At 39.6% G+C, this 18,435-nt stretch overlaps 1 protein-coding gene across 5 annotated transcripts in view; it reads right to left on the bottom strand.

Annotated features, from left to right (window-relative positions):
* LOC131685365 (monocarboxylate transporter 12-like) overlaps positions 1-18,435 on the bottom strand; it is a 420,355-nt gene that overhangs the window by 15,889 nt on the left and 386,031 nt on the right. The window contains exon 2 of one of the 5 annotated variants that reach the window (XM_058969069.1): positions 12,803-13,493. The exons of 3 other annotated variants lie outside the window; for them this stretch is intronic. In XM_058969069.1, coding sequence (XP_058825052.1) covers positions 12,803-13,325 — 523 coding nt within the window. In that variant the 5' untranslated portion in view covers positions 13,326-13,493. Of the gene's footprint in view, positions 1-12,802; positions 13,851-18,435 lie in introns of those variants that run through there. One more of the 5 variants, XM_058969077.1, reaches the window with a different exon arrangement.

The following is an 18,435-nucleotide window of genomic DNA, read 5'->3' as shown; positions in this document are numbered from 1 at the left end:
TGTTATAAATTAGGTCTCGTTAGTAGTTAAAATAACAGAAATTAATAACAAGTAACAATGCGAGATACAGTTTAGAAATATTTCTGTTCTGTTCAGAAACACAGATCGGGATCCCATCCGTAATTTCGTGATCTTTGGAGAATTTAATACAGGATTTTTAGAGAAACTCAACTAAAATTTCTAAGATTCCCATCCGCAATTTCTGGAGAAACCCATCGGGTTATTTAGAAGAATGGCTCTCAGTATATCCAGATTCCCATCAGGGACTTCTAGAGGATGCCATCGAGTGTTTAGAGTATTAAAACTGGGATTTCTAGAAAATCGACAATTCCCGGATAATCCCATACAGAAATTTGTGGAGAAACCCATTCGGGATTTCTAGAGTAGCACTCTGGAGAAACTTCCGGAGGATTACATCAAGTAGCTCTTAAAAAATTCATTCGGTAACTTTGAGGAATCTAATACGGAAGTTCTGGGGAATTACAAGATTTCGGGAGAATCCCATCTGGAACTTTTCAACACGGTTTCTGCAGAATCCCATCCGCGACTTTTGGAGGATAGCAGCTCAGATTTTTTAGAATTCCATCCGAAATTTCCAGAGCATCATTTCCGCGATTTCAGGAATCGCCTTCAGAATTTCTGGAAAATCCAATCAGGAAATTTTTGTGAAATCTTCGGATTTTTTTTAAATCTTCTCTAGTATTTAAAAAGACTCCTATTCGGAAGATTCGTTAAAATGATCGAATGAAAATTCTCAAGAACTGCTCTGCTGGGATTCTCCTTAAATTTCGGATGGAATTTTGCATGAATTCCCGGTTTTGGTGCTACTGGATGTGATTTTCCGGAAATCCCGGATGTAGGGCATCTGAAATACTGGAGGAGATTATCCAACAATTCCCGATGTAATTTCCCACAAATTTCCAGATTTGTTTCTTCAGAAATCTTGAGGGCGGGTTTTTCTAAAATTGCGGAAGAGATTCTTCCGAAATAACGAATGGGATTCTCCGAAAATTTCTCTATGTAACCAATTTTTCTAACCTGTCAAAAAAGAAAGTTTAAAGGATTCTTTTCAATGCTCTAGTGTTTCTTCATATTGTATTTTGTTTATCAAATGTTTCCAAACATCTAAAATCCTTGGCAGCAAGGGTGAAAATTTCATCGGAAAACGTAGTAGAGTTGGTAGTTTACCCGATCAGAAACACATAACAAAAATATTTCAAATCTATATTTCAAAACGCTCTGTAACTTGTTATAATTTTCTGTTATTTTAACTACTAACGGGACCAAATTAAAAACAGTATGTTACGACAATTGCATTCTGTTATAATCTTGTTATTTATTACGCCATAAGGAAATTCCTCCAAAAATATCGTTTCGCTCATTTCATCAAAACACAAACTACACGGATTTAGAAAAGCTGGATTTTTGTGTTTCGTATACTACTCGTCAGTAACTGACACCAACTTGCTGTCAGTTAGACGAGAAATTCAAGCTGATACCAGTTAGACACAAAATTAAAACAGTTTACACAACGTATGTGAATGCCAAAAACAATTGGCTGTTGTGTTGTATGACCTGTTTGAATTTTGTGTCTAACTGGCACCAATTTGGTGTCAGCTTGGATTGTACGTCTAACTGACTGTAAGTTGGCGGCAGTTACTGACGAGTAGAATACGAAACACAAAAATCTAACTACTCTAAGGTAGGTCATGCGCAAATCGGATTATTTTCTTTTTTCCGTTATAGGGATAGAAAATAACAAACGCGGATTTATTTCTGTTGAAATATTCGTCACCAACATAACTCCTGATCTTTTCGCCAAAAATGACAATGATGGTTCCACAAAAACAAAATACTAGTAGTAGCAGAAATGGTACGAAATGGGCCATGATACCTCGATTACAAAGTTCAGATTAGAATCGCTGATATAATGGATAATTACAGGAAAAGCTGTTTCCAGAAATAGTAGCAATACCGACTTTCTTTTCTGAGCTACATCCAGCTCTTCAATAAATCGTCGATTAAATTTTTGAGTGGCGCTACTTTTTAAATAAAAGAACAACAATTTTAAATTAATGCAAGTATAGTTTGAATACAAAACTCATCGTCATCACGGGAAGCGCTTCCCTTTCCGTTTTCCGGCTAGCAGTGGGAACCAACAATGGAGAAGATTTCCCCATAGCTCTACCTAACAGAGTGTCACCGAATTATAAGAAAGTTTCCACCAATCCACATCGCCTCCCAGTGTTGCTTTTCGGTATCATTCGAACATTCCTGAATCCTGACCCGTGATTTTAAGCACTTTTCCACAAGGGACTGTTACTGCGAGGAACGAATGCTCATTTAGTTCGTTTTGCCAGTTCGCTCGATAAACCTTGTCCATCGAGTCCAATAATCGAGAAAAAGAACAAACACAAGGAATATGCATTCGGGAAAAATAGCAAAAAAATCATATTCCATGCTGTTGTTATGCTCTTGCTTTTATTCAAATGAGATTGTTTTGCCCAATGTGTAGTACAATGCTGCTAGCAAAGACAACGAGTTCACAAACCACTATCAATTGAAGAAATATTTGAATGGTTGTCAAGATGTAGAAGCGATTTTGGGTATCACGCTTGCAGGACAAAAACAAACCGATTTGATAAAAGTGCTACGATAAAAAAATCTGTCAACTTGCCGCAAGACTTGCACAACCCTCATTTTAAAGTTGTATGAATGTGTGCAGCATGGACTGCCCAGAAAAATAATGAGTTTTGAAAACTCCAACGGCCCACCTCTGAGTCGATTTCTAGTCCTACCCAGGAGTACTTACTCCAAATTTGAAGCAAACCGGGCAAGTCTAGCTATTGGATTAACGTAGGATTTAATTTTTTTTTCACCGTTAGGTGGCACTGTATGCAGCAGATTATCACTGCAGGTGAAATTAATTTAATTGTCTACAACTTTGTCGAAGATTGCAAATGAATCCTGATGTTTCCATGCGGGGTAATACATCATGTTGACACTTCACAGCAGTCTCCATGCAGGAGTCGTTTTTATGAATCTTGGCGCAACTCCCCACCGAATCTTATTGCTACGATGACCCATTTGCTTGTATTTATATGACCAAAGTATGACGCGTGGTACAAAGGCTGAAAAGGCAGACGAACCTTGCCAGAGAATCGTAATCGTAATCGAGTTGTCCCCTCCAGTGCTTCAGTAGATCCACCCATGATAAACTCGAATCGTTGATAACACTGTCGATCTCAACCTTGTCAGTGGGCATGTAAACATGACAGTTCTTTATAAATAACTTGTCGGCAGTAGCGTCATTTGCTGGCTTTAGACAGGATATCATAATTTTGGACGATCTTTCGAGATATCAGTTATAGCTGAATATCTTTGAGTCAGGTCCTTCGAAATCTTTAGAATATGAGCGGATTATCTTTGACGTTATATGTAACCAAATTTTCTAAAACTTTTCTGAAGACACCAAAATACTAAAACGTAACTGGAAGCCAGGAAACATTTATGACCATCTTTTGTCAATTTGGGATCACTGTGTGGCGCTAGGAATTCCTGCTCGTTTTTAAGAATTCGAGAGTTGTCCTAATGGAGCTGTAGAGCTAGGTTCTCGGAAGGGCTCCCCGTCACAATCACATACTACAATTTGCAGACGAGACAGGCGAATTGCTCCCACTAAAACACTGCATTAGGCCAATTGTAGCGGGCCGTGATTCTGAATGTGATATTCATTGTACGGTTCAGGTATGGGCGGGCGTACGGACTTCGCGATCGCGTGTATCAACGCGAAGGGCTCGAGCGTTTGTACGTTAACGCGTTCGATCGCGTGTGCGTTTGTATGTTGCGTGTGCTTACGTGTGTGTAACTTCGCGTGTATAAATTCTATTTTATAACCGTGTGCCTTTCGCATATTCGCGTGTGTTCTTGGCACGTGAATCTAATACTTTATTTTTGGTGTACGGCTCAGAGGCTAAAAGAAACTGAGATCTTCTATATCACTAGAGTTCCTGGTGATGTCGCCATGGAACGTGTTGTCTAGTGGATAGCTTTATTTTTTGATTAGTCCTACTGAATGTATGGACCTAAGTTATTAGGACAGAGAGTGATAATTTCCGGACGTGACCGATTCATGAGCGCGCGACAACGGACGTTTGTAGGTTCGCGTTTGAGACAGAGTTTGAAACTTCGTAAGAGCTAAAACTTTCTCCTTATTACCGGGGTGTTATTAAGTTCGCGCGATCGCGAACGCAGGTGTGCGTTGTTAATCGCGAAGGGCTTAAGCATTCGTATGTTACCGCGTTTGTCACGTGTGCTCACGTGTTCATGTGACTTCGCGTATACAAAACTGGATTTTGTAACCGTGTGGCCATTCCTATAAAGGCGTGCGTTCTTAGATGGTCACGCGGAACTTCATTCTGACAGTTAGTTTTTGGTGTACAATTCACATTCTGACAGGGAGTAAGCTACTCCATATCACTAGAGTCCTCGGTCATGTCGCCATGTAACGTGGTGTCCAGTGGATATGAGAGCTTTCTTTTTTTAGTCACCTAGTCAGCTGATATCAAGGATAGAAACATCCGGAAGTGACCGATTCATGTTCGTGCGACCGCAGGAGTTTTTAGGTTCAAGCTTGAGACCACGTTTGAAAATTTTTAGGAGTTGAGACATTCACTTTATCACCGGGATGTTATCATGTTTACGAGATCGCGAGTGTAGGTGCCGTGTTTGTCACGTGTATGTCACTTCGTGTGTATAATTTCGATTTTATAATGATGTAGCGTGTATTCTTGTTTGATCGCGCGCGAACCGTGAATCTGATGCTTAATTTGTAGTGTATGGTACAGATGGTAGAAGAGAATCCGTTTCCCCATATCACTAGAGTTCCAGGTCATGTCACCATGGACCGTGTTGTTTAGTGAATATGAACGTCACTTTTTTGATTGGTTCAACTGAAGACATTAGTCCAGACTGATAGGACCGAGGAAAGACTTCCGGACGTGACCGTTTCATGATCGCGCGAGTGGTGGTTTAATGTTTGTGACGGCATTTGGAAGTTTAAAGATGCTACGTTTACTTAACTACCGGGGTGTTTTCATGTTGGCGGAAACGTGGGTGTAATTATGTGTGGATTATGGCAATTGCATGGTCGCGTTTTTGACCAGGTTTGTATTATCGCGAAGGACACCAGCGTTTGTACCTATATGAGTATAGATAGAGTATAGTAGAGATATACCAATAAAAGGAATCATAACATTACCGAATAAAGAAAAAAAGATGCAAAGAGCTTGATTAGAAGTGTATGGAAAAGCAATTAATAGATGTACAAACGAAAGAGACCAACGAAGTAGAATAGAAAAACACATGTAACATGCAATAAAACTCGTTTAAATGCAGCAAATGTTGTATATTTGCCATTAACGACAATTGCATAGAACATAGCAATTGTACACTAGTATGGAAAACAATTATTACAAAACGACAACTAATAGGTTTCTACTTATGTATTTATTAACCCTTGTGACGGCAAGCTAAAATCCTAACATTAAAGGGCAAGCCGGGCCTCTCAGGCCCGTCTAAATTCAAGCTCCTTTTTGCCGTTCTCATATAGAAAGGTTATGCAATCGGTCGAAATTTCGACTTTTTAACCGAGACCCGCAGGGCCAAATCTCTTATACCATTCGACTCAGTTCGTCGAGATCGTAAAATATCTGTATGTGTGTGTATGTGTGTTTGTATGTATGGATGTATGTATGTGGCAAACAATCTCACCGATTTTTCTCAGAGGTGGCTGCACCGATCTGTACAAATTTTGTCTCAAATGAAAGGTACAGCCTTCCCATCGATCGCTATTAATTTTATTATTGATCCGACTTTCGGTTCTGGAGTTACGTGTTGAAGAGTACAATCACACAGCAAATTTCCATAGAAACTGATACTACCATTATGTCCAAATGATGCAATATATATTAAAATATGTGCAACATTACTTGGCTTTGCATGTCTAGATCATTAATGACCCACCGAAGGCACTTCGACCACATTGGCCAGCTATGGCGGTTCTTGATGCCTTGGGGGAACTTACCATGTTCCTAAGATAATGTCATACCTATTTCTCAGCGAATTCTTTACCGATTTTTACAAACTTGGTTTCAAATGAAAGGTACAGCATTCCCATTGGCTGCTGTTGAATTACTAATTGATCCGACTTCCGGTTCCGGAATTACAGGATGATGAGTACAAACAATAAGCAAATCCCGATTTCAGCGTATAAGGCGATGGATGCAAAAAGATCAAATTTTTAATGTAGAATACATTTAAGGTTTCAATATAGGGGTCCCGTTTCAAAATATCGGCTGCGGCGCCGCGTCAGATTTTGAACGTTAATAACTTTTATCATACTTAACAGAATGATTTGATTTTTAGACCAATTTGTTGCAAATATGTTCTTCTATGCTGTATTAAAATTTGAAGTATGTATAACATGTACTAATAACAAAAAAAATGTGTTTTGAAAAATCTTTCGAAAACGACTCGGAAAAGTGAAAATTTTCAGCCCATCCCGCACAGAGCCGTCGTTATGGTAGACCAACCGAACAATAAAATAATGAAAAGTTTATATATAGGTCCATTACATGTTTGTTCGTATGGTTATTCGCATTGGGTTGCTTGACGAGAGCACTTGGTGGGGGAAAGACGGCATATTTCTTTGGTTAGGCCATTAGTTGCCGGACGGAAAGGAAAGGCTCATGCACGGCACGAGAACGAGCGAGAAAGCGATAGTAGTGCATATTAGCGCGATTATATAAATATCTGTCGGTCGTTTTTTTTAATCATTCGTATTCGTTCAAGCACTAGCAAGCAGCCAGTCCACCGAAGAAAAGCAGTCGGCGATGACGACGGCGGAAAAAGTGCCCCAGCTACTGGTGACTCATCGCAACCCGATCAGGAACTGTCGCCCTGCAAGAATTTCGCCCCAACTAAAGGGCAACAGAGTAGGCTATCGTTCCAGCGTCTGGGTCGTGAGATTGTGCAGGACTGCAAAGTCGAGCTACGCTTACAAAGCTCAGTCGTAATGATGCCCCGAGAAGCCAACGATGCCTACTTGGTCGGTTTGTTCGAGAATGCAAAATAGTGCTTTCTAGCTCACCGTGTCCGCGGGGAGTGCGTCTGAATTATGCTCCCGCAATAAAACAATAAACGGTTCTTTACAGGACCAATTAATTGTGTTCTAATAAGAGTTAAACTGAAATTTACATTTTATGGTGTATAACAAATAATTTTCAGAAAGCAATATAAGAAATACGATGTGTGGAAAGAAAGAAAGAGAATTTAAATTATCTTCTCTCGCTCGTTTTCGTGCACTGCTTTTCCATTCCTTTCTGCTGCTACTACCATCATAACTAAAACGAATGTGCGTGTTCCCCCACCATCTCATGGCCAGTGTTGCCACAATTGCATGTCGCTATAACAATTTGAATTATTTTATTGATCCTCTCTAGTATTGATAAAATATAGAACATGCAAAGTACACTAGTCGCATGCTTTTATTCGAACTTTTTGGCAGCCTCCGTTGATTAACTGCATAAATCGATTTGTTTGTGCAGCTCCTTGCTAGTAGCAAACTAAATAGCCTTTATCAGCGCTAACAAATAAAACAAAAGAATTTAAGTTTGTGAAAATCTTCTCCTTCCTTCTTTTCAAATCTGCAACATTCTTTGAAAATATTGTTGGAATGTTGTTATTGAAAAACTGAACATGCAAGTTTGCTAGCACTGGCCACTAGATTGAAGGCGATGGAAAGACAGAATATTCGTTTTGGTTATGCTAGTATTGGTAGCCGAACGGAAAGGAAAGGCACAGGAATGGCACGAAAACGAGCGGGAGAGTGATAGTAGTGCTTTCTTGTGTTTTCATATATGAATATTGGTCGGTCGGTTTTTCTCATCATTCGTATTCGTTCAAGCACTAGCAAGCAGCCAGTCCACCGGAGGAAAGCAGTTGGCGATGATGACAGTCCGCAAAAGTGCCCAGCTACTGGTGGCCCATCGCAACCAACTACCGATCAGGAACTGTCGCCATGCTAGTATTTCGCCCCAACTAAAGGGCAACGGAGCAACTAATCCGCTGGCTAACATTCCAGCGTCTGGTTCGTAAGGTTGTGTATTACTTCAAAGTCGAGCTACGCTTACAAAACTCAGCCGTAATGAAGCCACTGATGCCTACTTGGTCGGTTTGTGGGAGTGGGCGTAAATTACAATAAAAGCAACGGTTCTTTTCAGGACCAATCAATTGTGTTCTAGTGAGAGTTAAACTGAAACTTTTATTTTAAGGTGTGTAGCAAATTTTCAACAAGCAACATAATACGTTGGGTGGAAAGAAGTAGCTTGCACACGGAACAAAAATTTAAATTATCCTCTCGCTCGTTTCGTGCACTGCTTTTCCATTCCTTTCTACTGTTATTATCAGTATTACCAAAACGAATGTGTTGTTGCATGTGTTTAAGAGAAACGTTGAAGTCGCATGCTTCTATTCAAGCTTTTTGGCAGCCCCCGTGAACTAACTGCATTAAATGATTTTTTGTGCAGCTCCGTGCTAGTAGCAAACAAAATGGCCCTACCAGTGTCTGATTCGTGAGATTGTGCAGGATTTCAAAGTCGAGCTAAGCTTATAAAGTTCAGCCGTAATGGTACCCGAAGAAGCCAGTCTTGTCGTTTTGTTCGAGGCTACAAAACAGTTCGCCAGGCACGTAACTATCATGCCAAAAATATCCAACGATCCAGCGCATCACCATCAACACCAACGCCGATACCAAAGGTTCTTTTCAGAACCACCATTATTACCATAGAGAATTATTTGAAAATTTCCCATTCAAACGTGATTCCGTTGAATATTATTAGTTTTAAATTAACGTCTCGAATTGAAATCACGACGCTCCGGTTATGTGACAGACATTACCCACCCATCTTTTTTTATTGTGACCACGACACCCCATTTCAATATTTCTGAATGAACAGAAGGTCGAGTTTGGAAAGTTTGTAACTTTCATTGTACTTAACCAAATTACACAATGTTCGCACTAATGATTCAGAAATATGATCAGGAATCTTCTGTTAGATTTGTAAGTATGTATAATTTACATGAATAAAGAAAAATTGATTTTCAGGAATCAATTATTATCTGTTCTTCCATTGGCCAGTACTACGCGACTTCCTCATGCTAACAATTAATTTCATCGTTAGCCATCTCCCTCACCAAGGCCAACAACGCCAACAAAACCGGTCCTTTTCAGGACCACCATCATTTTTGTAAAGAATAATTTGAAATATTCCTCGCCCAAATCAGCTTTTGTCCGAAAATCCTAATGAGTATCAACATATTTGAAGAACGTGTTCCTTATGTATTCTACATCTCTCCGGTTATGTCGCAGACATTACCCACCCATCTTTTTCCAAAAGGTGAGTACTCGGAAGATCACGTTGACTGTCGATTGGTTCTGAGCTCTATTTCGTTTGAACACGACCAATAAATGCTTCTGGGTTGCTATTAATTTCTTTTGATGCATAACCGGAGTACATATTCAGATTTCTCTTCCGAGTCTGCATCAGATTCATTGTCGGAAGCAATATCATTCACATCTTCTTCCTCGCTTTGCAAATCAGTTTCGGAATCGTCTGCTGTTGAATTTGCTCGAATTTCTTCCATTATTTCAGATTCTTTGAGACGATTGAAAACATGGGCATATCATCTTATAGCCGTTTAAATATTTTGTTGCTTTTAGATCCTACAATTTGAATAATTACGACAACTATAACACAGAGAATAGACAAAAAATAGACAATAACGACAGAGTTAGGTTATGTTGCATCCAAATAATTGTCAAGTAGACCACAGTGGGTGAAATAAAAGTATTTACCCAAAAAAATATGACACACGTCATTGTCGTATGCTATTTTTACAAGAAATGTATAGAATTCGCTCAAACTTTCAAGATTTTTTTCTTATAAGAAAAGGTAAAAAGATAAAATCAATCAAAACATGAAAAAAATCCCTGCTAATATGAAGATGAACTCATCAAAATGTTTTTTTTCATATAAATATTAATGTATAAAACCCGTGGTATTCCTAATAAATATTGCATGCACACCGGGCCTGCCAGGCCCGGCTTGCCTTTTTGTGCAAGTAAAAAATTCAAACATTGCTGCCCATTACTCCATAGATGAAAATTTCACAATTCTTTATTTTTGTTATAGATTTCAAAGCTACTTATAAAAATTTCCAATCCCAAGCTTATACTACATACACATTTTTTTGTAACTAAAAAATTGTAACGTGCCGGGCCTCTGAGACCCGGTTGCCTTTTTGAGGGTTAAATTAATTTAATTATCAAAATAATTTAGTTAGTCTACGCACGATGTCGATGTCGACCGATAAATGGACACACAATGACTTCCACTGTTAGGCCCGTCCACGAATACCGAACAATGTTTATAAACACGGCACAGCAAGTCGGCCACGTCACCGCGCACAGACTAGTTGTTGAGTCGTCTCACCGCTGGAATCGTGATCCTGGCCGCAATTATGATCTGAGATAATAAATCCAAGCATCGCTATGTTTTTTTATCCATTATTAGCGACAAATTCAACCTATGAAGGTCCCCGTCGATGAATAAGGTAAACTATTTTTACTGCAACAGCAAATTGCTTGCCATACACGAACTTTCTTGCCAAAAATGTCTATGCTGATGGACAATGTAATCGGGTTCCTTTTCCTCGACAAGCAAGTCACTGTATAGTTGTACACGAGGGGTTGTTTTTGAGTGCAATTATATTGCAGGGATCTATCGTCCAGTAACAACAATAGCAAGGACCACGATAATGCCATTTGAAGTCGGATATATGGTCCTATATTTTGAACCATGGATGTGATGAGACTCGGAGTATCTTATAGTATCTTCCACATAAGTCTATTTAACATAATTTCAACCATAAGGTCGTTCCCAATTGTCAGGATGAAGGTGAGTAGTTAAATTCTAATGAAATGGTACATTTCATCTATAAATTTCCTCGTTTTTGATTGTCCTTAGAGACTACCCCCCAGATAAAAGACACAGCATAAATTAACCTATTTTGCACTAGATTATTCCAGACAACAAGACTGTTCGCCTAAATCTTCTCGCCGGTCGATGAAGAAGGACGTTCAGTCGGGCAGTTCCAATAAATTATAATCTCGAACGTCCCCCGTTTTTTGGGGTGGAGGGTTTCTCCGATTGTTGAAGATATCACTGTTTTACGACAATTGAAAACGCCACCGCGGCGAGTAGGATGGGAAAGCGTCTACAGTTTGAGCTTCATTCATGTTTGACCCGGCTCTTCTTCGACTTGTGACTTCGCTCCTAGAGAATGTGTAGTCGCTTAGTGCGGGACGATAATGTCCATCCAAAATCTGGCAAGACGACGTGTCGGTCGAATGGGAATGTAATTTATGACCCAGTGCAAAAAAAAGTGCCATCATTGCACTTTTGTATGGAAATTCACAACCTGCAACAGTTGTTGTGCGCGGAGAAGATAAAATGTTCCTTCTTCTTCGTCTTCTACTACTACTACTGGTGTAGAGAGCACTTCGTTTGCGAACGAATTTACTGCGGTCGTATAAATCCCTGGCGAGAGCTTAGTAGTTGAGAGGAAGGAAAATGATTCGCTTAGCAAGTTGGACCATAACCAGCCATATCGAAACAAATATCTGCTGATCTACATCGAACGGTTGACTTCGGAGTCCATTTGTGCCCTGTTCGTTTCGAGTTGCTGCTACTGAGCAGCGATTATAAGTTGTGACTCTTGTGTGTTTATGGCCGTGTTTTCAACTTCGTGTTTATATGCGCTACAGATGTCATATTCGACTCGGTGGATTTTAATGAGATCATATACAGAGTGATGACAATGTTTTGCAACTAAATAAATATATGTTTATTAGTTACAGAACTGGATTTCAGAGAATGGATATTAGGCTGCTTAAAAGTGAGGTCGGTGCTGTGGATTTAGATTGTAACTTCGATAGTGACTTTTGTTTGAGACACATACCGACTGGATGTTGATTTCTGTATTTTGTGGAAAAAATGTTATCAATTTCACATATAAATTTCTAATTTTGATATTGCCCCGTTCACCAAGGTTACCTTGGTGAACGGGGCAATATCAAGATTAGAAATTTGTATGTGAAATTGATAACGTTTTTTTCACAATAATCAGACAGGAATTCTCGTGCTGCCTATTTATACATTGACACATAGTAATCTGATTTTCTTATGTTGAAAGCGTTGTTTGAGCGTAGGGATATAGGGTGACGATAAAAGGGATAGGATGGGTTGACCCCATTTGTATTAAACCAACGTAGGCACAATCGTATCAATATTCATTAAAAATAACTGAGATTTGTATTACATCGTGGTTTATTTCAGCTTTTAATTCTGTCGTAGTACAGAAGTTTGGGTCAATAAGTTATTGTACAATATAGTGAAGAGCTTTAAACCAATTAGAAGAACGGAAAGGTACTATCTAGCAAACGTAAGGAATCCTGAAATTCGGAAATGTCAAATCAGTTGGAAGAAGATTTGTTAGATCGCTTAGAACTAATTCCATCAACTCCATCGACATTATCAAACAATTTAAATACTTCGCAACAAACAATAAAGTAAATCTGAATTATCATAAACTGAATCAATGTATTCATCTACTTTTGTGAGACCTTGTAACAAATTTGTCATTTACTAAAACCCATTACAAGCCCCCCATCAATTCTCACCTGTATCGATGAAGCTTTCGATCCGAAATCTGATGCGTGTCTCGATAATTAGCACCCCCACCGAGGTGTGCAGCCCATGCGTCAGCACGTGTACCATCACGCCTACTACGGTGATAATCCAGCCCCAGCCACCCTCCGGGTAGTAGTGCTGTTTGATCGTACTGGTGGTGCTGGTATTGGACATCCGGCTTGGGGCACGTTGCTGCTGCCCCGAGCCGGTGATGGCGGCGGTCGAAGTCGAAAGTGGTACTGCTGCCACCGTCGATGAGTGTGCCGCCGTTCCGACTCCCACCACCGCGCCGGGGTTGGTTCCATTTCCGGTCGAGGCAGCCGCCACTGTTCCGATAATGGCAGCAGCGGCCAGTGCGATTGGGCCCGACCGGGCGGAACATTTGCCTTCTGCAGCGGTGGTCGATGGTGGAGTGTTGGGTTCGTCGTATTCCAACGAGTGGGCGTCCGCGCTGGTGGCAACACCGGAGTCTTCGTAGTTGGCATAGTTTTCGTTGTGGAACAGTATTCGCATTGCGCGGGAATTTCGCGTGGGTTGCTTTGGTGTGTCGTTTTTTAAAAGGGACAAAGAGTAACACTTTTTGGGTTACGGTGGCACTGTTTTATCACTCATTTTGAATTAGTTTTTGAACGGATTTTTTCTTGATTAGGTAGAATAATAACTTAGTCTTCGGAACTATTTCTGTACTTTCAAGATGCCATTTAACAATTCATTTTATTTTTAATCTTTATATATTTAAAAGCGGACGCTTTAATTTTTTTAAACAGACTTTAAATTGAGATCCGATCTCATGGGAGGACAACTTTCAAACGGACACCACCGGAAGAGAGCTACTTTAAAATGCCATGGACTGGAAACGAAAAAGTTCCTAGAAGCTGACTTCGACAAAAGTTGAGGCTCAGAAGTCTAGACATGGTGAGTAAATAACATAATGTTTCCAGCACACTACACTGCCAAATTAAATTGGAGACTAGGAGTAAACAAACTTGCTGCTTCACCAGGGTCGTCTTTAAACTACTTGGGCCCCTGGACACAATTCAACTAAGAAATTTTTAATAATTGAACGAGTGAAACGATATAGAGAATTACATTCGATAAAAAACGATAAAACACATCATAACGAGGATTAATTTGAACATTCCGATCTTGAATAAATATTTTTAAATGAGACGACTACCTTTTTACGACCCCCTAAATTAGGGGGGGGGGGAGTCCTTAACTTCTTGAATATGAGCGGAATGACGTTCCCGAAACTTGACACAGTCGGTTTAAATTTTTTTGACAAAAGCCATATTATCTCTTTCAAGAAACATTGTACTTCGCAAATAGATGGCCAAATCCTGCAATATTTGAAATCAACTGCTACCTTGTAGGTCCTAAGCTGGCGTTCTTAGCTACAGGAAGGAAAAAAAGAGCGGACCTGTAGTGCGTAATCCCGAATAAAGTATATTTCTAGAATATTTGAATGTTTCTACCACTTTACGTGTCTCGACAGAAACGTGCATTTCGATCATCATCAGTGTCATTTTCATTCTGCTGTCTACTTCTGTCCAAATCAGAGCTACAAGCGTGCAGACGCTCGATCTAGTGTGCATTGCTTCAAGATTAAAGAAACTATTCCTCTTCCCGATCAAATGAAAAGTCTATGATTCGCCTATGTTTATGATCCGAATTCACCTACACTACATTGTGTTTTAATAGTGCATGAAATGGGTTCAACCTATGAAAGCACCATCACGATGATCCGGAAGATCGCATATATAAACCAAATTTTGGTATATTTATGGGTTTTTGAGACCTTTTTAAGGTGTTTTGATGGTTGTGCGATTTAGCGCGGACCATGTTTAAGGAATTTTTATGGGGTTGTATGGTGCTTGAACCCATGAGAATTTGTTCGAGTTATTCTTGCAAGCTAAGCAAGGTTTGCAAAGAAACGATGTTCCGGCCTTTGCCAATGGTAGTGGAAAGTGAAAATGGAGCTATGGCTCGCGGAAGTTGCCTTTATCCAAATCCATCATTTATGTCATTCGTCGCGGACTGTCAGTACAAGAAAAAATTCCGTTTTACAGGATAATTTAAAAAACCAGGTTAAAAGTGACAGCATTGGAATTAAAATTCCCGTGTATAAAGTTTCTCAGTATTCTTTTAAACCGATTGGAATTGTCACCAAATTCAAAAATATTTGCAGTTCCAATGAAATTACGGCTCATCAACGTTACTGAGCCAGTAATCAAGTTGCATCCAAAAGCCCGTCAAAGCTGGAGTACAAACCAAACTTTTTTCGCCGAATATCAGTAAAATTTTGCAGAATTTACATCAGCTTAATGTTTCGGAATATTCTTTAATGCCATCCGGATCTTTTGTAATCAAAACTAATTGTCTGGTTCATTCGATGTAATGTTACTACGACGAACAATTAAATACAGCTTGCTTCAGGTCATCAGTATAAACCATTTTGACACCTTCTCCCAATAATAGCATCACATCGTTGAAGAAGATTATGAACAATGCGGGTCCCAAGTTACTACCCTGCGGAACTTCAGACACACTGGCGATGACGAAACGCTGGATCCCAGTTTAAGTTAGATCACATCAACATGTGCGCTGTCTTCCATTTGCTAAAAAAAAACCTAGCAGGTTTGTAATAAGAACACTGCTCACAATGATCTCGAACAATTTAGACGTTGCAAAAAGTTTTGTGATTCCTGTGATCTCCATTTATGAAAACAGTACAGTAACGAAGAAGAGAAGTTTATAAGGTCAGGCCCTCTGAGCCATTCAGCAATTAAAATGCCTCAGCCATTTCGTCCATGTCCACGTGACAAAATAGGGGTACGACTACGCGATCTAGCACCGTGTATCCAGCGTGAGCCAATTGCAAAATATATGTAGCTATACGGAAAAGTGGAATCCGTTACATCTGATACTTGGAGAAGTTTTTTCTTATGTGAAGATGAGGGTCGAAGACTTATACCCTCCTACCTGACTTCACCATTCTAAACACATGGAACTATGGTTACCCAAACCACGATATAAACTGCAAGACGAATACATGGGCGTAAGATCAATAAACGATCAAAAACATCTAACAATGAGCCCCATTCCATGAACATTGATTCCAGCATGAACGAGTACGACTACTCGAGAGAAGACTAACAAATTTATCTCCAAGCAGCAGCTGGAGACCAGGAAAACGAATCCTTGTCGAGAAAGGAGATTTCCTTACGAAATAACAAATCGAGTGTCGATGATACAACGAGCATCCATTTTTTTTTGTACTAATGTGTTGTACATAAAGAAAAGACACATGGCTCAGTTAAGCTTACGCGATGAGCATTAAAAAGAAAATAGAGTCTGACACGTGTTATATAATAGCAGCAGGCGTTCGGTCCCCAAGACACCAAAAAACAAGAGTTCTCCTAAAAAAATGTACCTCTTCATGATTTATCATCTGTACAATACAATAACTTTTATCGAGTTTTGTGAAAAAGAACAAATTGGTAAAGATTTTTAGCAAGTCTAAATATAATCCCGGAGGCGGAAGGCAGATAAAACACGGTAGTCCGCAGCGGGCTGGGCATGTAACACGAATGCCGGAAAAGAGACCAACTAACGTAATGCTCTCAGCACTTCGGATCAAAGTCAGCGCCCGTGTAAGCGAAGAAGATATGCGTGCGGTATGTGTTCAAGCAAACTGTAGAATGGCGGATAAAGATTGAGTAACCTGAAATTCACATTCGGTCATAATTCGAATCACCCGGAGGATGTTCGGCCACGAGGATCTTCGGTCACAAGGATGATGGCGTTATTTGACTTGCATTGACAGACACGCCGACCAAAATTTGCGATCCAAGGTGTCGTTTGAAATTTACAAAGAATGAAATTAAGTATGATTATAAAGTTTTCACTCAAATCAGTATGAATCCGTTTTTAGAAAAAAAAAACTACAAGGAGCAGGACTGTACTACTTAATGTAGAATATTTATTTGAGAAGATCTGAAGAAAGAAGACAGAAAACCGTGACCGGCCTAATATCTGGAACTAAAATTTAATAGCATAAGATCAGCTTTTAAAAATTGTAAAAACTTTTCGATTGTGTGTGGTAAAAAACCAGGACCGGCGAAGGAAAATAAAATTTTTCTTGTATAAACCTAGCTTTCTAGTTATATTTTGCGATTATTGTATCTTTCCAAAAGTGCGCATACAAATGTAGCGAGTGCAGTGGACTTAATCATATATCGAAACTATAAATATACACGAATCGAAAACAATTTTATATATGGACTTAATAGATGCGTTTTTGCTACGGTTTTTCGAGTGCAGTGTATTCATTCATAAATAGGCTTCGTAGTATGTACCTATTAGCAGAAATAGGAGTGGAATGAAACACGTGAAGTGGAAATGAATCAATGAATTGATCGTACGTAAATAATAAACTTTCGTTATTCTTTGCATCGATCCGCGTAAATTTGTTGCTAAGAAAGTTTTCGTCTTTGCGCAACGAAACCACAGATTGCTATCAAGCAGGTTACGCATGCAACCGCTAACAATTTAGTAACAAATTAGATATACCTACCAACACAATCACCTCAAACATTGAACCCGAGCGCACAAATCAAAATGAGTCAACGCTTATGATTATGGGTAGAGCGAAAGAGACAACTAGTACCACGACACTATGTTAACCGTGTTGGCAAATGGAGCTCGAATGTACAAGCGATTTTGTGTACGAATAACTGTGTTCGAGATTGTACATAAAAGTGTGCTGGAAACGAGCACAACACAAAAGAAAGCATAGTGTTTCTACGGACAAGCTCAGTAGCGTGTTGGACGGAACTGGGTAGCGTACCTCCACCTCCAGTGTAACGAACTTCTAACTCAGCTACACTGGCTGTAAAAAGACACAGCGCAGTGATCTGCTCCGCCTGCCGCGTTCAACAGGCAACTGAGCTTGTCCGGCCAAATCCGTTCTTTAAATAGTCGATGATGATGTCATTCATAGAAGCGTAGCGCACTAGGTACACAAATCGGTCGTACCGGACTTGGGAAGCGCTATCCTCTGTGTGTAAATGAGCGATATTTTGACTAGGTTGCACATTATTTAAATTTGATATCATCATTTGTGGGGCACACGGGGAACGTGATATTTAAGCCAATATATTCTAATTCATGATTCCTGATTCGGAGCGATATGCGCAAAAAATTTGAAAATTTCTCGTGAGATGGCTTAATTATATGCGTTTAATATTGGACCACTTTTCGTTACATACCATTTTTGTAGAATTTACAAAATGCACCCCCATATCGAAAACAAAGACGTAGTCTTACGTCAAAAAATATTAGCCATGTTTTAGGTAAGACGGTACGATTTCGACTGGTTGCAATCTAGGATGAGTTTCGGCAGTGCAGTCAATGTTAAAAAATGTTATGCTTTTATGTTTTGTATGTTTGTTTCCTTTTAATAAACACCCCTGTTGCTGCTAGGCGTACTGCCTAAATTCTGGGGTATGCGCGTTTAGCGTGTAGGAGAAACATCAAACGTCAGCGAATCTGAAGACACATTGCGAGTTCGGTCGAGAAGATAAAAGCAAAATTTATTAGTGATAATTAAAATTTCGTAATC

Source organism: Topomyia yanbarensis, chromosome 1, assembly GCF_030247195.1.
Source record: "Topomyia yanbarensis strain Yona2022 chromosome 1, ASM3024719v1, whole genome shotgun sequence".
Lineage (NCBI taxonomy): Eukaryota > Metazoa > Arthropoda > Insecta > Diptera > Culicidae > Topomyia > Topomyia yanbarensis.
The sequence above is the reverse complement of the archived record's forward strand: the minus strand, read 5'-3'. Positions and strand labels throughout refer to the sequence as shown.